Source organism: Dermochelys coriacea, chromosome 2, assembly GCF_009764565.3.
Source record: "Dermochelys coriacea isolate rDerCor1 chromosome 2, rDerCor1.pri.v4, whole genome shotgun sequence".
NCBI lineage: Eukaryota > Metazoa > Chordata > Testudines > Dermochelyidae > Dermochelys > Dermochelys coriacea.
In genome coordinates, this window is record NC_050069.1 from 175,685,650 (window position 1) to 175,712,911 (window position 27,262).

The 27,262-nt window shown below is 41.6% G+C and overlaps 1 protein-coding gene across 1 annotated transcript in view; it reads right to left on the bottom strand.

Annotated features, from left to right (window-relative positions):
- The window catches only part of VOPP1 (VOPP1 WW domain binding protein), a 49,685-nt gene that overhangs the window by 5,657 nt on the left and 16,766 nt on the right, over window positions 1-27,262 (bottom strand). The window contains exons 2-4 of the mRNA XM_038393401.2: window positions 24,649-24,707; window positions 8,436-8,513; window positions 7,218-7,354 (exon numbers count right to left, since the gene is read on the bottom strand). Of these exons, the coding sequence (XP_038249329.2) occupies window positions 7,218-7,354; window positions 8,436-8,513; window positions 24,649-24,707 (274 nt within the window). The remainder of the gene's footprint in view (window positions 1-7,217; window positions 7,355-8,435; window positions 8,514-24,648; window positions 24,708-27,262) is intronic.

Here is a 27,262-nt window from a genome sequence, read left to right on the forward strand (position 1 = left end):
TTTGGAATAGCCTTCCAAGGGAAGCAGTGGGGGCAAAAGATCTATCTGGTTTTAAGATTCTACTTGATAAATTTATGGAGGAGATGGTATGATGGAATAATGTGATTTTGGTAAGTAATTGATCTTTGAATATTCATGGTAAATAGGCCTAATCCCCTGAGATGGGATATTAGATGGATGGGATCTGAGTTACCCAGGAAAGAATTTTCTGTAGTATCTGGCTGGTGAATCTTGCCCATATGCTCAGGGTTTAGCTGATTGCCATATTTGGGGTCGGGAAGGAATTTTCCTCCAGGGCAGATTGGAGAGGCCCTGGAGGTTTTTCGCCTTCCTCTGTAGCATGGGGCACGAGTCACTTGAGGGAGGCTTCTCAGCTCCTTGAAGTCTTTAAACCACGATTTGAAGACTTCAATAGCTCAGACATAGGTGAGGTTTTTCGTAGGAGTGGGTGGGTGAGATTCTGTGGCCTGCGCTGTGCAGGAGGTCAGACTAGATGATCAGAATGGTCCCTTCTGACCTTAGTATCTATGAATCTAAAAATCATTACACCTAATGACAAAGGAGAGTAAGTCACTAAAAGCAGCATTTTGAATATGATGAAAAAGAAGCATTAGTCAAACACCAAGCTACTGCCTGGAAAGTATGATGATTAGTATTATATTACAGTAATGTCTAGAGGCCCCAGCTGAGATCAGGGGCCCACTGTATTAGGTGCTATACAAAGACTTTGTAATACACAGTCCAATAGGTGCTGGAACTAAGGGTGCACGGGTGCTGCAGCACCCACTGGCTTGAAGTGGTTTCCATTATATGCAGGGTTTACAGTTTGGTTCAAAGGATCTCAGCACTCTCACTATACAGATTGTTCCAGCACCCCTGCACAGTCCGTGACTCAAAGTGTTTAAATCTAAACAGACGATGGCTTGGAGGTGGAAGGCAGAGGCACAGAGACGTGAAGTGATCTGTCTGAGCTCACACAGAAAGCCAGTGGCAGAGCCAGGAACAGAACCTAGGACGTCCACGTCCCAATCCAGTGCACCACCCATAACACCTCTCAATTGCAGTAATTAGAACTGGTAGGAAAAATTCCAATGACACATTTTTTTCCATTGAAATTTGAAGATTCAGTAAAATCAAATTGCTTTGCAGAGCTGGTTCAATTTCACCCAAGTCCTATTGGAAACCTATTTGGACACCTGCCGGTGGTCCACCTGGCTCTGCAGCAGTCCGCATGCCTCAGAACTGGGGGATCCCAGGGCTTCCAGGGCCTGTGGCTCCCTGGCAGTCTGCCAGACAGACATGTATCCATGTGCATGTACCTTTGTCTCCTTGTTCTTTGTACTCCCCCACTGATCTGTCTATATCCATCTGTTGTCTCTTGTCGCATACTTAGATTGTAAGTATGTTAAGGCAGGGACTGTCTTTTTGTTATGTTTGTACAGTGCCTAGCACCATGGGGTACTGAAGCTCCTTGGCACTACGGTAACAAACACCACCACTACCACAATAGACAGGATGGAGAGCTGGGGGTCGGGAGTTTTCTGGGTGGCAAATAGAAAGATGGGATTAGATAGTACTGATTCTAGGCAAACGTTCTAAGCTTAATCCATCTTTCCATTTACTTCACTGCCACAAGCCCTTCCTCTCCTCCCCTCCCCTCCCCTGGCACAATGCCCACTAGCAAACCTTCATTCCTAAGGGAATAAACTAGATTCCTGGTGATAGCTACCTGAAAATTAGCAAGTTTAACCAAAGGTGATATTATAGCCAAATCTGAGTAAAAATACCTCTTTAAGATGGAGCCTCCTTACAGTGGTGCAAGAATTCACACTGCAACAGATCACAGGCATTTTAGAGCTATAATAATCATACTTCCTTCTGTCTGGACCCATGCAGCATGACAAAAACAGCAAGGGCCATATTTTCAAAGAAGGGACCACTGGATGTACCTACCTATCAGCTGAGCCTGCCAAAAGTTGTATGAGCACATGGCAGTTGGCATTTGTGCATGCAAGGGTGGGGTTCTATGAGAGAATACACACATTGTTTCAGGTGCATCTGTGATTCTTCCTTGGGCAGACTGGCCCCAAGAGATTTAAGTCAGTACACCCAGAAAAGCTGAACAGCCCAGACCTGCTGCTGGTTAACTCTTTCCTCTCAGGGCGTGATCCAACTTCCATTTTGTGTTTTGTAAATTGCTCTTGGGAGAGGTTTTGGTACTAATTTGCCAATATTGATTTTTTTTTGCCCCCGTCAGATATGCTACAATTACAAATAAATAGCTTTGGGGGTTTGCTTTTCTTATTACTTTATTTTTAAACCAAGATTTTTGTCTAAAATCATCCAAGATACAGAAAAATGCACCTGGTATTTTACAATGTACTGAATGGTGTTGCCTCTTGGATTGCATCTCAAGCTCACAAGCCCCCTTTAAAGACAGACAAGTGTGCAGCCCAATCCAGCTCGAGCTGAAGTCAATACAAGTCTAGTTAATATTATGGGGCAGGATTTCTTAGCACAGAGTAAGATTAAGAAACGTCCAATTCACAAGGTATTGTATTCATCACATGCCAATAATGAAATCTGGGCCCAGATCAACATGGAAATTTATGATCAAATGAAAAATTATGTGGTACCCAGAGAATCAGAGACATTATACTCCCATTAAGAATGATTGGAGATAGGCTTCAAACTCTAGACATCATAATGATCACAATAGGATAAGAATGGCCATTTGGGGTCAGACTGGTTTCCTGTCTCTGATAGTGGCCAATGCCAGAAGTTTCAGAGAGAAGGAACAAAACAGGGCAATTTCGAGTGATCCATCCCCTGTCATCCAGTCCCAGCTTCTGGCAGTTGGAGTTTTAGGGACACATGGAACATGCAGTTACGTCCCTGACCATGTTGGCTAATAGCCATTGATGGTTCTATCCTCCACAAACTTATCTAATTCTTTTTTAAATCCAGTTATACTTTTAGCCTTCACAAAATTCCCTGTAATGAGTTCCATAGATTGACTGTCCATTGTGTGAAGAAGTACTTCCTTATGTTTGTTTTAAACTAGCTGCCTATTCATTTCATTGGGTGGCCCTTGGTTCTTGTGTTATGTGAAGGAGTAAACAACACTTCCCTATTCACTTTCTCTATCCCATTCATGATTTTATAGACCTCCATCATAAATCTCTTTAACTGTCTCTTTTCTAAGTTGAACAGTCCCAGTCTTTTTAATCTCCCCTCATATGGAAGCTGTTCCATCCCCCTAGTCATTTTTGTTGCCCTTCTTTACACCTTTTCCAATTCTAAATTTTTTTTGGGTTTTGAGATGGGGCGACCAGAACTGCATGCAGTATTCAAGGTGTGGCCTACCATGGATTTATACAGTGGCGTTATGATATTTTCTGTTTTATTATCTACCCCTTTCCTAATGGTTCCAAGCATTCCATTATCATTTCTGACTGACGCTGTACATTGAGCAGATCTTTTCAGGGAATTATCCATGATGACTCCAAAATTTCTGATCATTAAAAATCTACTGAATATAGTCTCAGCAATTAGAAAGTTATGACCTCTAGGAACTTTGCAGGGTTTGTCTGTGGGAATACATCAAGTTCTTTCCTCCTCTCTCTCTTTTTTCATGGCAAAGCTGAGTTAACAGAACCAAGTGGTCAAGGAGCAGCAGTTTCTCCTCGGTGCCTTGCTTCCTACTTTGTCTGTAAGGAAAGCAGCCCCCATGGATTTTCCATTTGATCTCCAATTTCCATGCCTCAGAGGCCTGGGGATTCAGTATGACAACAGGATGGAACCCAGAGATACCTTGAAGTGTTACACACTACTTAATGCTTGTTCAGAGTGAGTTTTTATTCCCTAAGTATCAAAGAGAGATGGGCCTAAGCCATAAGCTGCTGATCCAAACATCCATGGAGCTTGGGGTGTCTGGATCTTGCGTTTGGCCCATTCAGGGGTTAAGGTTAGGGGAAGCAAGTTGGGTGCACAACTCCTCCTTCCCTGCAAACAGATAGGAGACCTTCTTCTCCATCCTGCCTTGGGTAAGTAGCACTTCCCAGACAGCTTCCTCTCTTCCTTTGCTGGGCAATGAAAGCTCCTGCCCCTATTTCTGTCCAATGTAACCACTGGTCCCATTATAGAAATGGAGTCGAGCCCTGGAGATTGGATTGGGAACTGGATCCAAACTTCCCTAAAGTGCAGGGGTGTTTGGGCCTATGTCTACGATTACAGCACTGTTATTTTTCTTAAGTATTTTGCCACAAAGCTGGTGCTTGCACATTTCAGCATTTTTGCTCACTTTTCCTTCCACAAAGGAACCTTGGGCGAGGAGTGGGAGAACTCCTTGCATTTTGCAATTATTATTGTTAAAATGTCTTGCACAACTACATCATAGTAACCAATTTATTTCCACACTGGTATTCAGATCAGTGATACTTTTAATAAACACAATAGCAAAATAAGGGCTGGATCCTGACCTTCTTGCAGGATCAAATCCCAGGTGTTTACTTTTATTGTTTAGTATATCAGAATTATTCAAGCTCATTAGACCTTCAAAAATGGAGTGCTAGGCAGCCACAAATCCATTGGACTTGATGCGAGTCGTAGGTGCTCAGCACCTCTCAGGCCCTAGTTGTGCTTTATTTTAAAGGACAAGCATGGTCAGAAACGCAGAAGAATTCAGAGTAGCTGGGACTGAGACTCATATGAGAGAGACTGAGAAAGCACTTAATTTGTAAGTGCCTAACCTAAAGCGCACCAAAGCCAATGGGAAAGACTCCATTTTCAACGGGCTTTGGATCAGACCTTAAGATTTTAAAAAAAAAATTAAAATCATGTGGCATAACTAGGACATTAAAAGTCTTAACTAGATAGCTATTTTCTATTTCCACAAGACTTCTGCCATGTGTGGATCATTAAGAATCATTAAACATATTTGCCAATCCAGTCATGTGATGCTCCCTATTTATATATAACCTCTGGGTTATTTCTAAGACTTATAATAATTTTTTTAAATTTTTTCCTATCATCTCAGGAAAGAACTACCTAAACTATCTCACTAGGAAAAAGTGTGACTGCTAAACAAAATGTGAGTGTGTGTTTTTTCACACTGAATGGAATGTCCTATGCATTTAACACATTTAACAAATGAAAGAAAGAAATACCTTAAAAAGAAAAAGAAAAAGGGAGTGTCTGGGAGTATGAGTGAGGGGGAATCCTTTTATATGACACAGTTAGCTCTCTGACTGAGAGAGAGTATGTATGCATATGCATAAGGATGTGGATAACACTGAGCAGGGATATTTCCAGAACTTATGCAGTATCTGTGTACAGTAGGATATGGGAGAGGCTGGAAAGTCTGAACTTAAACTCTCTGTGTGACCTACTGTATGTGATTATGTGACTGGTTGGAACATTTTCAACTAACCTTTTTTCATTGAAATATGCTGCTTTGTTGAAGCTGAAATGTTTTGCGAAGATGTATAGATTTTGACAAAGTTTTCATCAGGAAAGTTTCTGAGGTTCAGAGTGGACTCTCCAATCACTTTCAGAGAAAGAGAGACTCCAAATGAAACCCTTACCTTTCCAATCGGAAGACAGATGTTTTGACACAATATCTGTTTTATGAAAACGTTGGAAACATTTTGGTTTCATTCCAATGCAGAACGACGACAAATTTTGAAACCTAGAAAGCTGTCAAGAAATGGAATAATAATTCTGCAGCCAGCTCTATCTTTGAGGCAATGTACTCCAGGTTCGGAGCATAGGGATGCCTTAGGGTAGTCTACACTGCAGTTGGGCGTGTGATTTGCAGCTCGCATTCACGTACCTGTGCTAGCTGTACTCTAGCTAGCTTGCTAAAAATAGCAGTGAGGACGTACCAGTGTGGGCTTTAGCACGTGTGCACAAGTCTGTCAGACCTTCATAGATACAGACTCGCTTGTGCAGCTGACGTGAAGCCCACACAACCATATCCTCACTGCTATTTTGAGCTAGCTAGAATCCAGCTAGCATGGGTATGTCTACATGAGCAGCCATTCACACCTGTGGTTGCAGTGTAGATGTACCCTTAGGGATGGGGAGAGGAGTCAAAATCTCTTCACCAGGTATGTTGATGCTCATGGGTATGGAGTGGTGTGTGCAGTGAGCAGGGTGTATATAAAAAAGTGTCTCTGTTGTGGCTGCCAGCATGTGACAAGTATGTGTGGGTGTGAATTTAGGTACAGATGCAGACCCATCATCTGCAGCTAGACAGTGTCTCGTAACTGGAGGGGACCGGGTTCAAGAAGTCCCACAGAGCATGCATGCCCTCTGAAGGGCTCTCTGGGTGGGACTGTTTAGGGGACAGAGTAGGGGTAGGCTGGGGGGAATGGAGGAGCTAGTTGATCCATTGCTGTACAGATCCTTCAGACTTCCTCAAAATCATTGTTTGACAATTGAAAAATGCTGAGACTGATAAGGAAGTAGCAGTATTTTCCACTTCTACAGCAGTATTCCATAACACGGAGGGCACGGCAAAAATGGAAAAACCACAGTTAGGTTATACTGCAGAAGGAAAATATTTGGTTGTTTCATTCTGGCAAAGGTATTTTCTAGTATATTGTACCAACTAGGGGAAACCGTTCCCTATTATTCATATAAAAGAGGAACATCATTGCTAATGTGGCACTGACTATTCCTCTGCGTATGTTGCAATGTGATTAACTGTTTTCCTATCTTGTTTGCATTTACGAAGATCAGTTACAAAACCAGTGGGGGAAGAATTCTCTAGAAGGGATTAGTAAAAGAAATGCAAAAATTCTTTTGAAAGAGAATTGTGAGCACTGTGATTGCCTTTCTGTTCATTCTTCTGAAGCACCTGGCCACTGTCAGAATGCAAAAAGAAAAGGAGTACTTGTGGCACCTTAGAGACTAACAAATTTATTTGAGCATAAGCTTTCATGAGCTACAGCTCACTTCATCGGATGCATTCAGAATACAGGATACTGGGCTAGATGGACCATTGGTCTGACCCATTCTTATCTCCTATTGGATCTCAGTAGTACTGGTGTACATTCAAAAATGGTGCAACATACTTGAAGCAGAATTTGAACCCACATCACCTGTGGTGAATTAAACTAGTGCAACAGCTACTCCTAGCTAAAATCACACCATTTTAAAACATTTTCTGTGCACATAGAAGAAATTAGGCTAGCATATAAGTAGTCTCTAACCTGCTGCAGTGTTGGCTGGTTGTCTGGTGTAGGATACATTAAAAGTAGGTTCTTCTACAAGTGGTGGAGGATACATCCGCCTTCGGATGAAGAAACCAGCTCCGCAGCAGAACAGAACGCCCATCATCAGAAGGAACCTGAGCAAAAGGAGGAGGAAAAGTCAAACTTGGATATGGCATCCATCTAAAGTGCAAGGCCCCAGGGAGCTGGGGTTATTCAAAGATTCATAGATAAGAGAAACCAAGATCATTACCCTCTAACCATCAGCTACCATATGCTGTTATCAGGATTTTCTGAAAATATTATTCCTTGAAAGCAGGACTGCACACACTGAGATATTTCTGTATGGCAGCACGTAGTTGCTATTTCTATAGTGATTGAGGAGATTTTGTTCTTAGGAGTGTTTTTATTCATACAGTCGTTTTCCAGTATATTTTTTCTCTTATTACTTACAGGAACAATAGTGATTATGCCAACAGAGCTGGGAGATTACTGTCTTCTTCCCATAACTCTGGGGTTATGGGCTCATCTGTCCCCTTCTGCCACCTCTTTACCTCACGTAAGATTTCCTTGGATCAGAATTGCAGATAATATTGGTGGAAATAAATGACTTAGGTCCACTTGCCCCTTCTTTGGAATAAGGTGTACCAGAAGGGATTTTTTTTTGGAGCATAGCCATGCCATTCCTTAAACTGATCAGGGGGTCACTGTTGAACAACCCAAATGCTGCTCTCTCCACCCAGATGCTAAGTAGTTTTGCTCTGCAGAGCTCCCTTCTGGCTGATGGAGAGAAGGGAGGTACAAGGTGAAGGTACAAAAGTTGTGGCAGCATAGACCACTGGATGTGATGGGCCAAATTCTAAACTGGTGTAAAGGAGAGCAGAATTTGGTCCCACATCACCTGTAGAATTTGGTCCCACATCACCAAACCAACATTCATAAATTCCCTTTCGGCTCTGTTATTTAGAAAGTGTTTATCCTGTACATAATGGCTGAGATTTGCAAAGCTGCCTTGGGGATTCAGATGCAGACATCACATTCAGTTAAATGTGAACAGTGCATCTAAATCTTCTATGCAGCTTTGAAAATCTCAGGCTATATATATATTTTAAATGTTAACTATATAAAATACCCAGGCAGGAAATGTGGTGGTTTACAGGGCTTGCTTAAAGCAAGGCAAGTATGGGATCCATGTTCTGAAAAAAAGTCCTAACCTACCAAAAATACCAGAGTCGCTGGATAGAGAGGGCTCTTACGCAGCATCTTGACCCACAGCAATCTTCATAGGAGCGACATCTACATAGCAATGAAGAGAAAAGGACATTTAGGGAGTGTTTTGTCACTTAAAGTAGAAATGCATCATATCAAAATCTGGCGCCAAGAGGGGAATATAAACTCAACAGTAAAATCTCTATCAAATCCAGTTATTGCAAACTGACAGTAGAGCATCTAAACACAGAGACAGAGAAGTCAATGACTCAGATGTAATTAATTCACGGCCAGTGGCAACATTTTTGACCTCACAAATCTGGAAGAAAAAATGTTACATTGTTGCCCCGGTGGCACAAAGCACAGCTGGGGTTCTCTCAAAGCAGCGAGTGGTTCTCAACCTATTTACCATTGTGGGTTGCATCTGCAGCTCTCTGTGTGTTATGTGGGCTGCATCCACAAAACACATATACTAATTGTATGGCCCTGAGGATGTCACACTGGCTGCAGCTGTGTGCTGATTGGACCGCAAGCAGCCCGCAGGTTGAGAACCATTGCTCTAGAGAGTGGAAATTTGGGGCTGTAAAGAACCAGCATCAATATCACCATAGATAGTAACAGAGGGCCTGATTGTCCTCTCAACTGATACTAGGCTTACACCACGGATGTCACTGGAGTTGCTCCTGACTTACACCAGTGTAAAAATCAGACCCATGGCATCACTATCACTTTAATACAAAGTTTTACACACACATACACACACACACATATTCTGTGAATAGGTTTCAGAGTAGCAGCCGTGTTAGTCTGTATTTGCAAAAAGAAGAAGAGTACTTGTGGCACCTTAGAGACTAACAAATTTATTTGAGCATAAGCTTTCGTGAGCTACAGCTCACTTCATCGGATGCATCGGATGAATTCATTCTGTGAATAGTAATCCATATCTGACTCCTACAGTCGGACCTAGGCAACAGTCCAACTGACTTAAGTAAGTACTTGCTAAGGATTGCAGTATTCAGTTACTGGTTCATATGTTCAGACCTGTTGTATAGGGGTTTGGGTTTTTTTGCCATTCATAATATTCCTGCACATTATTCAAACAGCCTTCTTCTATGCCCTCTTTTAAGCCTCCTAAGATGACTGGTTGGAGCATGTAATTTTATACAGTGGAGCTTGTTGAAGAGCAGTGGTTTTCAACCTGTGGTCTTTAGACCCCTGAGGGTCTGCAAACTATGCCTAAGGGGTCTGCGAAAGGTTGTCATTACCACAGAACAGCAGTTTTCAACCTGCGGTCTGCAGACTATGTCTAAGATTTCCAAAGGGGTCAGCACCTCCATTTGAAATTTTTTAGGGGTCAGCAAATGAAAAAAGGTTGAAAACCACTGTTGTAGAAGAAAGCAACATTGCTGCATTTCATTCCAGCACGTAAACAATGCAGACACTGAATGTCAAGCAGTTTGGATTTTGTTCACTGCCAACAGACCAGAAGTATGAGATCACAGCAGTGAGATCACTGATCCTTTGCAACTGGCAGAGTAAGCCTCCTTGTATTACCACCATATCTGGAAATTAAAAAAAACCTCATAACATTATTTTGGCTTCTTAGAGTGCAAAGCTGTTAGGAGAAAAATGGGGTGGGGGGAATCCCAAAACCCACAGAGTTCATTCCATGCAGCTTTTTCTCCAATGAAACTTGGAAGAAAAACCCATTAAAGACTCAGGAAAAATAATCATTTAGTTTTTACAGTTTTATTAAATGAAAAAAAGAAAGTGATACACTTGAACTTCCAGCCAATGTTTTTCAATAGTGGATTTCAAAAAGCCAAGAGTCCCATGCCATGCATTTAACTAGCAGACTTTCTCCCATAAACACATGTCAATCTAGCATTTTATATGGAAAAAACAGTTTTGAAAATATTTTAGCACTATCCATTGAAAGGGTAAGGAAAATGTCACAAATGCTGAAGCCAACACGTGTTCACGGGTGCCACTTCCAGCAGCAGCAAGAAAAGTAGCCAGATGCTAAGATGAAAAAAAAAAAAAACGGATAGAGTTAACTTGGAAGCTGTGATACACAGACAGCCTAAGGGGTTAGCTGACAAAATTTGCCCTTGGATGGGAATATGATTTAGATTGCCATATCCAGATAAGACAAGAGAAGAGTAATCAGCAACTGCACTGAACTGCTTTAATATGCCCAATGTATGAATTTAATTTGAGCCAAATTTTCAAAAAGTAGAAGCTAGGTTTGTGCTTGTGCACCCACGTTTGCATGTAAAAAAAATCAATTGGTTAACTGCATGCACAATTACCCATTTACATGCTCAATTAACAAATCTGCATTCACAAATGCAGGTGAATGCACATAGGCTTCAGGCTCTGCTGTTTGAAAATTGGCTCCCTTGTCCTTAGGGATTATTTCTGAGCAGATGACATGCTATGGCTAAGGAGAAGAGGAGGATGCTATTTGATGTCAGAATAGGAGAATTTAAAATACACAAAGAGCAGCTGTTATGCAAGGGAAGGTGGTAGAATGGTCTTCCAATGACTCTGCAGAAGTTTCTCGGGCAAGCCAGAGTGTCTGAAATATCAACCAGCTGATAGTGCCTAGTAGGATTTTTAAAAGAGTTTAGGTGCCAAACTCCTATTGGAACTGGGTGCTTAGATGGGATTTTCAAACATCCCAAGATGCCAAGATCAATGAGAGTCTGGCACCTCAGCTGTTTTTGAAAATCCTACTAGGTGCCTATCTGCATCTTTAGGTGCTGCCACTAAAACAAAGAACCTATCAAGAATAGAGAAAAATATTTTTTCTTTATTCTTTCAGCTTGCTTACTTTTAGTACGAGACAGCCCTTTGTGTATAGTCAGTGTCATCGTTCTCCTGGTATAGTCATTAGCTAGTCATTTTCCCCTTTTTGTTTGGATGTGTTTTTCCACACAGCAAATGGGGACAGACACACTTTTTAAAACAGGAAACTATAGTTATTAAAACCAGAAAAATTGACAGGGGTCTCTAGGCTAGCTGTAATGCCCAATACAACTTTTAATTCTTTTCTTTTTAAACTGACAGGGTTTCAAGTTGGCAGTGTCTCTTTTACTTCTCTGTGCCTCAGTTCCCCTACCTGTAAAACAGGGAGAAAAAGAGGGAGGAAGTGAGGCTTAGTTTAGAATGTTTTTAAAGCAGTTGAGCTCCTTAGATGGAATGTTCCATGGGTCTGACCAGATCCATTCTGTCCCCTGCATGCACAATGTGTGTAGGTGATAATATTTTAAAAATGCACATATGCTTATTGCGCAAAGTTGCATGTGCACTAACGGAGGCCAGGTTGAGGGCCTTCTGTGACTCAGGCCCTTTACGTCAATCTCCATTTCAAAATAGCCATTAAGCTATCTGAGGCAGCTCCTCTGAGACAATTATTGTACTTTCTGCTTGGTTCTCTGAATATGAACTAATATATTGATTCAGGAAAGAATCTCTAAAACACTTGGCACCACAAGAACATTCACTTTTTCCTCATGAAAAAAATGGGATATATTTAATATTTTAAAAAAAAAGAATATATACAGAATGTTCTTAAATCAACATAGTGTATGTACAATTGTTCACATTTCCCACCACTTGACAACAGTGCCAAAATATTGAAAAATCAATGTTTTATTTGCTCTTAAGGTCCTGCAGAAGTCTAGCTAATCCTTTGCTATTAGTGTTTGGACGCAGCTATAGAGTCATTCTAATGCTTTCACTGGCCCCGTGAATATTTAATTATTCAATTAAAGGAAAATAACTTCAATAGGAGAGACTGAGGGAGACTCACATTAGAATATCCCACAGTCTGGTAGTTAGGGCACTCATCTGAGAGGTGGCTGATCCCCGTTTAAATCCCTTCTCCCCTTCAAGGGAAAGGAAGACTTGATCCAAGGGTCTCACATCCTGGGTTAGTACTCTAGTCACTAGATTAAATTATATTAGATTATAAAAGAGCTCCTCCCCCACCAATATTTCTCACTGCAAGCCTCTTTCAACACTGATTTCAAATGAGGATAGCATTCTCCTTCACTTCTCTCTAAGTTATTGGGTAATGTGTTGCTAAACAGTTTCTGAGGCCTGGTCTACACTTACGCATAGGAGTCTACACTTAAAAAGTTTGCCCGGCATAGCAATGTTGGTTAGGAGTGTGAAAAAAAATCCCACCCCTAGCTGACATAGCTATGCCAGCAAAAACCCTAGTGTAGACAGTTATAATGGCAAAAAAGTCCTTTTGTTTATTTTACTTATTCCATTCAGGAAACTGGCAGCAAAAGCTGCGTCTCCATGACACTGGCAAACCCTTTCTAAAGTAGACAAGGCCCAAGATTCACCCCAGAGATGGCTGCACTCCAATGTTAGATGTAAATGATTTCTGTGCATATCATGGGTAAGGTCTGTAAAGCTCACTGCGATTCTTTTTAATACGAGGGATCATGATAACAGGCTACAGATAGGTGAAAAACATCAAGGGAATGAGAGAAATTATTTAGGATAGGAAAGGGAATTTAACTAGGAGTAATGGAATGAAATTAAGAAAGGGAGAATTCAGGGAAAGATTTTTTGGAAAGTGGCATCGATGACACTTGGAACAATCTCCCAAGGGAAGTAGAGAAAGTCCCATCACTGAGGAAATTTAAAAGTAGACTGGACAAGACACTAGTATTGGCAGGGAGATGGACTGGATGAACTACAAGGGCTTTTCCATCTTTACACTGGGTGATTCAATGATCACACTTACTGTAGCTCAGACAGAAGGTTCTGGTCTGCCGCTGAGAGATTGAGACGGGTAGCAAAAACATGTATGTTTGTGTAATGAAAAGGAGTCAGAAAATGCATTTACTTAAATAAATCCCAAGAGGATCTAGTCTGTCTAGAACTCACCCTGCCAGCGGGTAGTCATGTTGAGTGGAAAAAAACAAGCGAGTTATGAAATGAGAAAATAATGAATGTTGCAGATTGCAAAACAACAAATGTGACTGATAAGCAAAGACAACAGTGACAGAGAATAGTGGCCTGGTTCTGATCTGACTTCTGTAAATTAGGAGCAAGTCCTGTGTAAAACTGTCATCAAACCAGAATCATACCCTAAGGATATGAAGGGTCAGGGTTTAATAAATTTTTTTTTCCCACAGACAGACTGGTGAATAGCTGAAATATGTAAAAGAGTGAGTATTTTTCCGAATTTATTCCACTATCGGGTGGCTCTGTATATTATTCTGTGTTTTGGGCTCACAGTAAAAAGTGTTCTTTGAAACAAAGCATTGCTTGAACTGATAAGAATGTATAGTCCCAGTGTATCAAAGACATAGGGAAGGAACCAAGTCAAGTGGAAGGGAAAGCTGTACAAACACAGAGGAGAGGTTATCCCAAGGACTCCATGCTGCTAGAGCACTCTGCTGAAAAGGTACATTGTGGGGCTGCTTCTCAAAACAGAAGCAAAGAGCCCAATCTTGATGTCACTGGGACTTTTGCCTGAGAACAGACTTCAAGACTGGGCCAAAAATTGTTTTATATCTTTTGGGATGAGTCTTTAACATCAAGGCCCTGTCTGCCCCTATAGCACACTTCATAGCCCTAAGACCCTGGTGCCACAGGCAAAGCATACCTTCTCTAGACAGTTGTGCTGCGTCTGGGCACCAGTTGATTGCTGCTCTCAACCCTACGGTTGGCTGCATTTCAGTGGTGGAGTACATATACATGACCTGGTTTTCAGAGGAGCTGAACATCCACAACTCCAACTGAGTCAATCGGAGAAATGGTTGCTCAGCCCCTTTAAAAATCAAGCCTTAGGTGTCCAAGTTGGGTACTCAAGAATAGAGACACCCCAAATCAGACACCTTCGAATTGTCTAGATAAGTCAGTAAGCTGGGCATCAGAAGACCTGGATTCTATTCCCACCTCTGCCACAGGTCTTCTGTGCAACCACAGGCAACTCATTTCAGTTCTCTATGCCTCATTTTCCCCTCTCACCCCTTGTTTGTCTTGTATATTTTGTTTTCAAGTTAGTTGGGGCAGAGGCTGTCACTCACTAGCACAATGGGGTCCTGATCTCAGCTGCTGAAATATACATAATGAATATACCATAATTGCTTCACAGCTGAATGTATGTGTAACTTCTGTGGAAAAGCAGTACTTCAAAGGTAAAATACTAGGTACAGTACACATGACAGCAAGGGAGATACATTTTGTCCACCTACTGTACTTAATAAGTCAGCTGGTACTTTACTAGGTAATTACAAGGACATAAAAGGAAGGAGGGAAATTTTCAGTGAATTAGCCTATGGTGTGGCAAAAACTATGCTCAGGGTTTAGCTGATCGCCATATTTGGGGTCGGGAAGGAATTTTCCTCCAGGGAAGATTGGAAGAGGCTTTTTCGCCTTCCTCTGTAGCATGGGGCACGAGTCACTTGATGGAGAATTCTCTGCTCCTTGAAGTCTTTAAACCGCGATTTGAGGACTTCTTCAATAGCTCAGACATTTTCGCAGGAGTGGGTGGGTGAGATTCTGTGGCCTGCGTTGTGCAGGAGGTCAGACTAGATGATCAGAATGGTCCCTTCTGACCTTAGTATCTATGAATCTAAAAACAGAGATCGATAGACAAACAGTATTGTTCATTTCAGTCTTCTCCCTGCTTCTGACATGACTAAAATCCCTCCAATGAGAAAAGATTTGGCTCTTGTCCTTCATGCAAGCATGAAAAATGATGGTAGGCAAAAGCTGATCGTTTTTCATGAACAGCCCAAATTAACTGGCCTTCCAGAGGGGGCTTAAATAAACTTTGGGATGGGGGGGGTAGATTTGCACATCTTCTTCAGTGGTTGCTACTCTAAACCAGTGGGTCTATGAATCCATGGTTACACCACAGTCTACGCTGGCCCCAACTACCTCTTCCCATGCTCGTGAAGACAGCCACAGTAGAGTGCTTCTCCTTGTCAGTAAAAGGTGTGGAATACCACCATGCAACAGAACAGAGCAAGTTCTGTTGTGTTTTGGACCTTGACCATCTTTGGAGGGGGACGCAGCATTTAGCCCATTAAACATATTTATAGGCGTCTCTTCGCACAGGTTGTATTTAGTAGAACAAAGCAGAGAAGCTAGCTAATTTAAGGCTTGGGTTTGGGAAGGCATATATTTTCTATACCATGACAAGTTTTTAATTTCCAAGAGGTGGGAATGTAAATTTTTAATGACGACTAGAATAAGGACTTTTTATTAATCATCAGCCCTCTCATGGTCACATCAGTAGCTCTCTCTGTCTTAAACTGCACCCACTGGGTTAGCAATAATATTAAGTCTAATGGTACGTCTGCCTTCAGAGATTATGAACATGCTGTGGGGGATGGGGGAATAATGGGTGTACACATTTCAAATTGCAATCTACTCCCCTGGTTTAAGATATGAATGCACAGAACTTCACTCTGCACTAAACCACCAAGTCCCTTATGAAAAAAAAAAAAAAGAGAGACAATATTCAACTTTAATGGTCCAGAACACTAAATCTTACAATAGAACCATCACAGTGTCTTGGATCATTACTGTGAAAGAGAGTGTAGGAGGTTGGGGGTTTTCTAAATAAAAACTGCCTGATAACTTTCACTTTATCTAGAAGGAGGAAAGTTCTCTCCTTATGCTCTTGAATTGAACTGAAAATGTATCCGAGACCTTCATGTAATCATTTATGGCTAAATCAGTGACTATGGCCCAAATCCAGGTCTATGTGTGTGTACTGCGCCAGCCATTCAAAATATCTGAAATTATGCTAGCTGTTGCACAGTGTCTCTTTACCCCCGCAGGCTCTTTTCAATTCAAATGAAGGAGAAATCTGAAGCTAGATCACTTCGCTAAACACACACCTGCTGACATTTCATGCAGCTGTAATTGTCATTGGAAAGCTAAGTGTAAAATCAGAGAACCCAACAATTAAAAGCAGTAAACATTCACGTTATGCAGAGACTATTAAGTAATAACCATAATGCAACAGACTTGATGTTTAGATTGTGATTTGCTCCGAGTCTGACACAGTGTTATTGTATGTATCTTTGAGAATGTATCTACTTTCTGAAGCGCTATAGTAATAACAGCAAGAGATTAGAGATAGAAAATAACTGATTTTAATATTGTTTTTGGTATTCGTTTCCAGGCACTTGGTAGCGCGAAATAAATATTCTTGATTGATTCCACCTGCAGAATACCTAATTACAAGCTTACATTCCAGAGTTAAGCAAACATGGAAACCAGCTGAATCACAACGTAATAGAACTAAATTACATTCTATGTAATCAGTAATTAGACATTTTTGCAATCAAAAATGGAGAAAATGTGTGCAAAAATGTGAAATTGATTATGCAATTAAATATGCACAAAAATAAATGCAATCCGTAGTAAATGTACTTCAAAACAAAAAAAAACCTTCAGGATTATTGTATACATATTGCAGGAACATAGTTTTGCTTTTTTTTTTTTTTCATGTTGTTCACAACACTGCTTTTTTATTTTTGGAAGGAATCTGATGCTTAGACTATGTCTACATTATGCAGCTTTTAGTGACATGGCTGTGCCGCTACAGCCGTGCTGCTAAGAGGTGCAGTAGTGTATCTGCTGTTTGTCAGCAGGAAAGAGCTCTCCTGCCGCCAAAAACTTCCACCCCCAACAAACAGCATTAGTGTTGTCGGCAGGAGAGCGCTCCTGCCTACAAAGCTTTGTTCATACCAGCACTTGTTGTGAACAAAATTTCTCTCTTTTGGGTGTATGTGTGTTTAACATCTCTGAATAACAAAAGTTTTGTCTTTCACTTGCCAGTGTAGACAAATTCTTAGAATCTAAACAGGTAAAAAACAGGAAATTAAGTTCTGATTGGTTCAAGCTGTAACCCAACAGGCTGATCTAAAACAGTGTCTGATTAAGCAAATTTGGATATCACCAAAGCTAGAAAACTGAACATACCTTAAATCACTGAAGATTTTTGCAACTTTTGCCTCCTGATTTGCCTTTTTTACATAAGCAATTTATTGATTACAATAAGAGGCAAATTAATGGCTTGTATCAAGCAAACCCTGGTCCCAATCCTGCACTTGGATGGGCTAGACAACTCCTGCACCTGGGCAGAGGCCCACTGAGTTCATTGACTACACATGGGAGCAGAGGTTAGCACAGGCAGATCTGACTGTAGAATCAAGGCCAGTCTTCATAACCTGTGTAGGATTAGATAATTTTCAGTTTTACACTATGTAATTCTATGGAAATTTAGGAAGCCACTGGTAAAAAGAAAATTGAAAGAAAGCAGTAATTTTTACCTCACTGGGATTCTGCAAAGGCACAGAAATATGCACTACGGGATCCCACTGCCGGATGGAAGGGTAGATTTGATGTCCCACTACTCTTTGCTTCTTTCCTCCCTCCCATCCAAACATTTTCCCAACCATAGGCCTGATACAATGGCTACTGACATCAGTGGCAGTCCCTTCATTTACTTCAACAACTGTAGGATCACACCCTATGCCACCTCCTCCGCAAAGAGGTTGTGCTGCTCTACAGAACATACTACCAACTCTGGAGAAGACAGGAGATGCTCAGAAAGGATCTGCTGAATTCAGTCACTGGGATTAGATCATGCTCTGATATGATGGCAGTGATTGTAAGAGGGAAAGATAAGATACGTCTGACCTGCCTACAACATACTCTTGCTTGTAATGAAAGACAGACCTGGGATCATCACCATCACACTGTTCTAAGTAGGTAAAAAGCAAACACCCTTCTGCCTACCCTCCACCCCCACTTCATTTGTCAGCAACAGGAGAAAAAAAACAGTACAGATAAAAGCACCATTTGACACAGAACATTTGACATGTGCATCAGTCTTTTGTGATCTATAATATTAACTGGCATATTATAAAAATGTTCTGTGTCCAGATCTCACTTTCTGTTCAGATAAGAGAAATGTTCATAATAACTCATCTCTCTGTCTACGCTGTAGGTATGTCTAGGTTAAGGCTGGGCTAAGGTTCCTTGTACAGTCTCCCCTCCCCCCCACCACTCCCACTTTCCTGTGCATTCCTATGGACACAGTCACAATCTAGCTCTTAAACAGAGTCAGGGATACTTATGCATATCTCCAAAGGGGCAGAATTGGAATCCAAAGGTCAATGCATTTTTGATTACCAGTGAGCCACATAAGAACCTTACTCAAGTGAGAGCAAAATAATAGATTGGCCTTCCTGGCACATGACTCAGGAAGATAAGCAGCAGCGAGGCTAATGGTTTGAATGGAGGGCTAAAATACTGAGTGCTTTTTTATTTTTTAAGTCAGCAGTAGGACAGTCATCCTCTTCATGGTGCACAAAGAAGCCCTGAAAATTGTTTTTTGTTTTTGAAGTTTTTATTGGAGTTTTTAAAATAAAAGATTTATTGCTTTGGGGTTTCCTTAACTGGGAATTTCTTTTCAGGGTGCGGGTAAGAAGTATTTTTGTTTCTTGCTTATTACACAATAAAAATGTATCTACTCTTCCCTGATTTGGCTGAACAACTTGTTGGAGGTCTCAGAGATGTTTGGCTGTGACTCTTCTCATCTCTGAATTGAAATCTTTAACAACACTTTCTCCCTCCGCCCCCCCCCCACCCCCACAAATGTTTCTCAGACATCTGAGATAGACTAAAAGCATTTAATCTGAATAAAAATCACTTCCTCTCTCAATTAATCAGGTTTTCATCCTTCCATGTCATCATTCTGCCAGGTCTCCAGCCACCAATAGCTTCAAACAATAGACAAAAGATTAATTTCTAATGTAAAAAACCAGCAGCTAATTCAACAATTTTAACAAAGAGGCCATATCTAGACATCATAAAACAACAAAATAGGGAACAAACCCAATTCTTTTCTTTTGCAGGTCATTGTTAACTTGCTCCTTTGCATCTCCCATTATGGCAAATAATGTTTGCTTAACGACCAGCTGTTCTGTCTCAATCTATTGAAAGCTTCCCACAAGCCAAATCCTTGTTTTCCTTTTCAATAGCCATAATCAAAACATAATCCAGATTCCCCTACAGCGGTTGAAGCTTGCTCTATCGTTAGCTACCGTTTACCATTATCTTTTCTACAAGCTGTAACAACATGAAGGCCTTTTTCACTAAGGAAGGAAACCTCTTTATGATCCCAGCTGGCAATGGCAAAGGACACCTGTACAGACAGGGCAATCTGAGCATCTTCCTTTCTGTAGTGTAATCTACAAACCTTCCTGCACACAATGGATATATACTACAAGTCTTTTATGTATCTTGCCAAACAACTACTGACTCTTGTGTGAGATCTCTTCCCGTGCCATTTTTTCCAACAGCAATGTCCTTCAGATGTGTAGTACTCTTAGGGTGCAGCACATTTTACCTTTGGGCCACCAGTTCCAATCCCGCACCACTCATTAGGGACTGAAAGTTGTTCCTGTCTCATAAGTGTTTGCTGGCTCATCTGAAATAAAATGACGACTTCTTTTCCAGCTCCTAAGGCTACATCTACACTACAGCATTTGTGGTGGAGATGCTCTATGCTGACAGGAGAGAACTTTCCCATCAGCTTAATAACTCCTGCCTCTGTGAGAGGTGGTAGTTATGTCGGCAGGAAAAGCCAGTCCTGTTAGATCATTTGGAATAAAATGCAATTAAATTCATTATGTACCTGAGCTTGCCTATCAAGTTCTCTTCTTAAGGACTGCTGCATTGGGGGCAAGGGAGTAAAATGGAGCACAGCTGTGGCCAATCCCCAACAGTCATGTGACCTAAAACTGTATAGAGGAGACCGCCTTCAGGGGGCACTAGGACTTATATGGTGCCTCCACTCCCCTAGTCAAGTGGTCTTGGGGAAAAACTGCAGCAAGGAGCCAGCCATGGATCCCAGCCAGGAGGAACAGTTACAGAAGCAGCCAAAGCAGTGACCTTCAGATCCCAATGCTATCACATAATTTTCTGCAGTTTTGACTAGATGCTCTCTGCCCTGTGCTGATTGGCTGTTTGCTCCAACTCTCTGTTTCTTCATCTCAGTTTCACTCCATACCTGCTCTGTCCCCATCACCCACTTCCTTTCAACCTGCCCCGTCCCCATCACCCACTTCCCTTCAACCCTCCTTCTCCTTTCACCTTTCTCTCTCCATTTAGTTAGGTAATCCCACAACCTCCTGCCTGAATCATGCCCCCCACCCTCCCGCCCCAAAAAACTGTTGAACTAAGATGATGCTTGCCACCATCATATTGTTTGTTCTGTTGCTGTGTTTTATCCCTTGGCCTTACGCTGTCTCTATCTTGTCTATTCAGATTATAAATTCTTCACAGCAGGGACTGTCTACTACTCTGTGTTTGTACAGTGCTTTGCACAGTGAGGGTCCCATTCTTGGCTGGCCCTTGGGCACTACCACGATCAACATGCTCCATCATCATCTGGTTAAATGGCACGGTGTCCACCAGTCTCCCACCACAGGGACATATGAAGAATCCCAACAATTGAGTAGTTCTGTTAACAATTAAAAAAAAAAAACACCACCACCTACAAATGGAACAGTCTCTCTTACAATTCTCAGCATAATATATGAGCTGTCTCCATTTCAGTGTTGGGGGTGGTGAGTTGTCTACAACTCCAATTAATGTCACTGATGGATTAGAAAATAAATGCATTGTCTCCCCACAGAATAATCAATTTTAGCACACAAAGGTGGTGGTATGCTGGTTGCCTCAAGACAAATCATTAGGAAGCATCCTTGTACTTGGGAAATCTGTCAGTTTCGTTATTGCAAATAGTCAGTCTCTTGTTTGGTCTGTGTATGTAACCGAGGCTTTCACCAGTTCACATTGAATTTACCTGGAGTATAAACAGACTGAACCAACACCAAACATGAAAGCAGAAAGAACATCTTGTTAACAAGGAAAACGGCAGTCTGCTATGATTGTGCATGAGCAGAAACATAAGTGGAACCCTGGTGTGATGGTGAATAATGTGCTCCTGAATGTTAAGGTACAGTGGAATTTTTATATCTCAGATTCTTTCCTGTATTGCTGCAAAAAAATTAAATGTACGTGGAATTAAACTCCTGTTGTCATGAGGATGGAAAGAAAATTAAATTATTTAAATTAACCCATCTATTCCGGCCAACAGCTTATGAGTAATTCTGAACATTTTGTCACCTAAAAAGACAGTCAGATCCCAACAAACATCATACACCAGTTAGTATTTTAGATCACCGATGATTAACATGCATGTAAAATATTGTGTGTCACTTCAGAGAGCTTTGCTTCTTGCCTGCCTTCCTGGCTGCTCTTGTCTGTAGTGTTTTTCTTCTGTTTTGGGCAGATGAAATGGGGGTGGAGAATAGAAGGAAGGCTTGTTCTTATGCAACATAATGACTGTTTTTATCCCAAGTCCCTCATAATAAGTAAGGACGAGTTTGCTTAGGGAATGTTTCACCTATCGCTTCTACCTATCCATCTATCCCACATTCATTAGATAGTATGCAATTGCCCAACAAAGTTATAAAATCCAAATGATAAAATCCAGCAGATCATCTCCTTCCTTCCCCCAAATCTTTAGGAATGTTCCCCGTACCCACCCATCCTTCCCACCCACTTGGTGCTAAGTCAAAGAACTGAGTTTTGCAAGTATAGGTTGCAATTCAAGAAAGCGCTTAAGCATGTGCCTTCATCCCATTGACTTCAATGGTTCTTAACGATAATCATTTGTTTAAGCTCCCTTTCTGTTCAGGGATGCCATAATTTGCTGTAGCACTCATCTTCTTTTCCACTGCTGCTAGCAGCCTCTGTTCACCTGCTTAAAAGGCACAGACCGACAGGGGCAAAACAGGCAATCCAACCACCCGTCGGATGGAAGCAGGTGGAACTAAGTTGATTCCTGCAGTACAGTGATTCTCAGCCACTGGTATGTCTGACAGTATTGATTCTTTAGCCTGAAGCAACTGGCTCTCACCACTTGGGCCACACTCTAGAATGCAGTCTCCGATGCAGAAGAAATTATGCATTTCTGCTGCCCTAACAGACAAAACTGCAGCAAACCCATGAAAGTGACTTCTGTGAAAGGTCTCCTTTTGGGATCATGTATAACGGGGGCGAGAGGAGTTGATCCTTGGATCAAGTATGGAACTGGTGGGAACACAGCATGTGGAAAAGCAGCACGTCTTCTCTGCTGTGCCTTCTGTCCCCACCTCCTCTGCCTCCAGCAAACCCGCACTCAGCAGTAGCCAGTCATGGCCTGACTGCATGGGTGTCCTTGTCCTGAACATATGTTGGACTGAGGATTCCTTCCCTAAGCCACATTGGGCATTGCTCAATTATTCAGGCCTTCAATGAGAAGATTCTGTTCTGGGCTTCTGATGTGCTTTTATTGCCCACTTCCCATTCAGCTGTGGAAGCTTTAATCTTCAAAATTTTAGACTTATGAAAAGGAAGGTTCTGAAGATGCAGAGTGATTCTATGAGTAGGACCCTAGATTCTGTTCCCAGCTCTGCCACTGAGCTGCTGTGTGACTTTGGACAAGTCACTTCACTTCCTTCAGTTTCCCCATATGTAAAATGCTTCAAGATCTCTGGATGAAAAGCGCTAGCTAAGAGCTAGGTGTCATCACCATCATCATCCAGGGTTGGAACCATCTCTTACTACGTTTCTCTGCAGTGCCTAGTACAATGGGCCCTGGTCTCAGCTGGATCTGTACCCAGTACTGTAATACAAATAACAATAATAATAATCTGGGTACTTACATCCTTGCTCCTCATGTTACTATATACACCATATCCAGGATGCAAGTACCCATTCATCTCTCTGATAATTTCACCTGGTACATGAATAGCAAAAACCCTATACAAAACGTGATAAAGTTCCTCCTCTACCTTGGTGGGTCTTGCGCTTATTGGCAGATTTGCTCGTCTCAGAGCTTCATGGCAGCCCTCAGTTTGGCTGTTTTCATGAACCCACAGTCCAAGTCAACTCCTCCTGTGTCTGACCTCCTGTGTCTGGGAGGTTTGGGGGGGAAACCGGGCCCACCCTCTACTCTGGGTTCCAGCCCAAGGCCCTGTGGAATGGAGCTGTCTAGAGTGCCTCCTGGAACAGCTGTGTGACAGCTAATTCCCTGGGCTACTTCCCCATAGCCTCCTCCCAACACCTTCTTTATTCTCACCATAGGACCTTCATCCTGGTGTCTGATAATGCTTGTACTCCTCAGTCCTCCAACAGTCCACGTTCTCACTCTCAGCTCCTAGTGCCTCTTGTTCCCAGCTCCTCACACACGCACCACAAACTGAAGTGAGCTCCTTTTTAAATCCAGGTGCCCTGATTAGCCTGCCTTAATTGATTCTAGCAGCTTCTTGATTGGCTGCAGGTGTTCTAATCAGCCTGTCTGTCTTAATTGTTTCCAGAAGGTTCCTGATTGTTCTGGAACCTTCCCTGTTACCTTAACCAGGGAAAAGGGACCTACTTAACCTGGGGCTAATATATCTGCCTTCTATTACTCTCCTGTAGCCATCTTGGCCCAACCCTGTCACAAAAGACATGAAACATTCAATCCTAAAAACAAATCTCTCCTGAAACGAACTGGTTGGTAATGCAGATGGCCAGCTTCACAGGCACTTTCCAATCTAGAAAACAGTGAACTTCTCAGGTCTAGTTTACATCTGAACTTGATGTAAACTTGGATGCCATCCACCAAAAACACAGCTACACTCTGGGTAACAAATAACCTCAGTTCCCTTTACTAAACAAACAGTAATACCACAGAGACAAATTTATTTTCAAAGCCTGCTTGGTATCCTGCCCAGTTACTTGCTCCTTGTTCAAAACAAAAAGATATGATCATTGCCTCATAAAGCACTGGCCACCTTTCCTTGTAACATTCTGATGACAGACCTATTTATAAACTTCTTTATTCTTCTCTCAGCTTAAAGGTGGCCTGAAAAGTGGGGAAAATGTACTTGTGCTTTATTATTTTATTTTTTTGCTTCTGTATGGTATAAAAAAAGATGTGGAAGTTTAGATTTGTTTTGTTTTAATTATTTCCCCCTGCCCCCACTTTCTTTTTTACTTGAGAACCTTATTCTCTGCTCTGGAAGATTCTAGGATTACTGGAGAGCTAGTGAAACGATGCTATCACAAGAATCAAGAGAGTGAAATCTGAGCAACTAAACACATATAGAAGAAAATGATGACTACTTACATATAATATGTAGGATACAACCCTTCAAAGTACCAGCAATGCTTTTTGGCCTCTGTACACTGGAAAGAAAGAAAAACCATCATCATCTTGGTGTTATTATTTATGTAGGGCAATCATAATTTATTATAAATACAGGCATCAAATAAATATGATGTAGTCAGACAAGAAAAAGGTCTCTGATCCCAAAGATTTCACAATCTTAATAAATACTACTATTGTGAACTCAGACATCTTGAACTGTAATATACACCTTTAGGCCCTAGACTCTGCATGAAGATGCGCATGGAGGTCAACGGAGCTCCAGACAGAAATGGGGATGTGTCGTCTGATCTTATCTCCGTGTAGAATTTTAGGGCTTTACAAAAACCCCAAAGATAAAAGGAAGTTAAGAGCCAGTCAGCATCACAGGTCATTTATGAATCAATTCTAAAGCATCCTCAATTGAAATTGACTACCTCATTCATATGAACATACATTTAATTAGTCATTAGTTTATAGAAGTGAAGTGATAATCTTTATGTAATCTCTATGCAGATGGAATAGAGCTAGGAAAGGAGTAAAGTCAACAAACAGGGTTGGGACATTTTCTTATTTCTCTACAACAAAAATAAAATCTGTAAATGTTTCAAGGTGCATGGTAAAGTATCTAGGAAAGGAGACTGCTCTCTGCAATCTAGCAACATTATTCTCTTTCATGTGCACTTAGTATATCCCTCTTAGAGGAATTTTTGTGTGTGTGAGGCAATGCCTATCATTGTGGATATTACCAGAATACAAACAACTAAATAATAATGATGATGATGCTTGGAAAGGAAACACAAACAGAGATGTCAAGTACAAGGTAGCATATAAAAGGCACAAAATATTTCTATATACTTCACTGGCATCCGTAACATCAGGGAATGAATTGTTATGGATATATTTCCAGACGTTGCATTGCAAACTATGGTTTCTGATGTCACACAAATGATACATTCTTTGATATCTTCCACACACCAAGAGGATTTCACCTAGGGAATGTTTTGTTGGGGTTTTTTTGTTGCGTTTTTTAAAAAGTTAGTTCAAACCTCTCTCAGTGGAAAACCCCTCATGGCCCAGTTTTGAGGGCTGCAGCACATCTTTAAATAAGAGCTCATCTAAGATTACCAGCCTCTCTGAATTCCAGGAACACAGAATACATCTGGGCAAGAGAGAGAGAGAGAGAGAAAGTGCTTTTAGATTTCTGACTCTCACTATTCATGAATGAGAGAGGCTGTAAGCCCTTTATTAAACACCTCATGCGTGGATTCAAACAGAGAGCAATTATTGCCCAAGAAGACCATTTACTACAGATTAAACAATTAAGACTGGTAGAAAAGACCCTTGTCTCACATGATCACTGATAAGGTGGTAGGGCTCATGCCAGCATCCTATTAACAGAGACAGGCTTTGGGCCCTGTAAGAAGGACCAAAGCTTTCAACTTAAGAACAAATTAAGCCTCTTTTCCTTCTGAAACTGACCCCATTTTCCTCCTCAGACTGATGCAAAGATTGAAAACAACATGCAGCTGCACTCCATTCCTGCAGCAGGAGAACTAAATATCCACCTGCCCACACACACATACACTTTGTGTAAAATGAGTCAGTTAAGTTTGGGGTGCATTCAAAAAATCCTCTAACTAACCCTTCCCAGGTCAGACTCAACTGACTTCTCATCCCTGAGAGAGGGGAATGGCCATCCATTTCCTATGACTATCTTAACTCTCTCCCTTCCTAGTTTCCCATCTTCTCCACCTCACCCTTCCTCCCTGATCCCAGCCACCCAGTAGCATCATCCATCTTGCTCATTGTGGAAACTCTCCAGCGCTAGCAGAGCGTTCGATAGCTCAGTGTTGCAATGATATTTATAACCCTTAAATATTATTACTTAAAAAATCATCTTCACTCACATTCACAGCAAATCAAAAATAATTTTAAATCATTCTCCTTTCTTCCTATCATTTCAATAATGACATAACCATATCAATTATCCAGTGATTACAATACATTATTTAAATAAAATAAACCTCATAATTAATTGTCCAAATCAAATAGCCAGAATAAATTAGTTTGTATTTGAATTTTTCTTCCTGCCGGTTGCCCAGGGGCTTCCTCCACTGCCAGCAGCGTGGGGGAAGTGCTGCTGCTGGTACCAGGCATAGAAGCAGCTCTGGGACAACAGGAGGCAGCAGGCCCGAACACAGGCCCAGCGGCAACGTTTTCCCCCAATTCCCCCTACCCCGCCTCCTACTACCCCAACCTTCCCTGTGCTAAGGCCAATGCATAGAGGCAGGCAGGGCTCAGTGGCCGCGCAGGTGTGGTGCCCTTAGCCCCGAGGCTCTCACACAGCTCTGCCCTCATGCCCAGCCTGGAAAAAAATTGCAAAAAGAAGCTTCTTATATCATCGCCAGAGCTCTCCCTGCAGGCTCCAAAACCCTGCGACTCGTGATCAATTTGTGAGCACTAGCTATACTGCAGCCCCATCGTGCATTCCTGCAGCCCAGCCTGAATCTCACATACCAGGAAGACAGCAGAATAATTTCAGTTTCTCCTTTTCTGGCCACTTGAGGCCGCTGTGGCACCAAACACCTCCTCT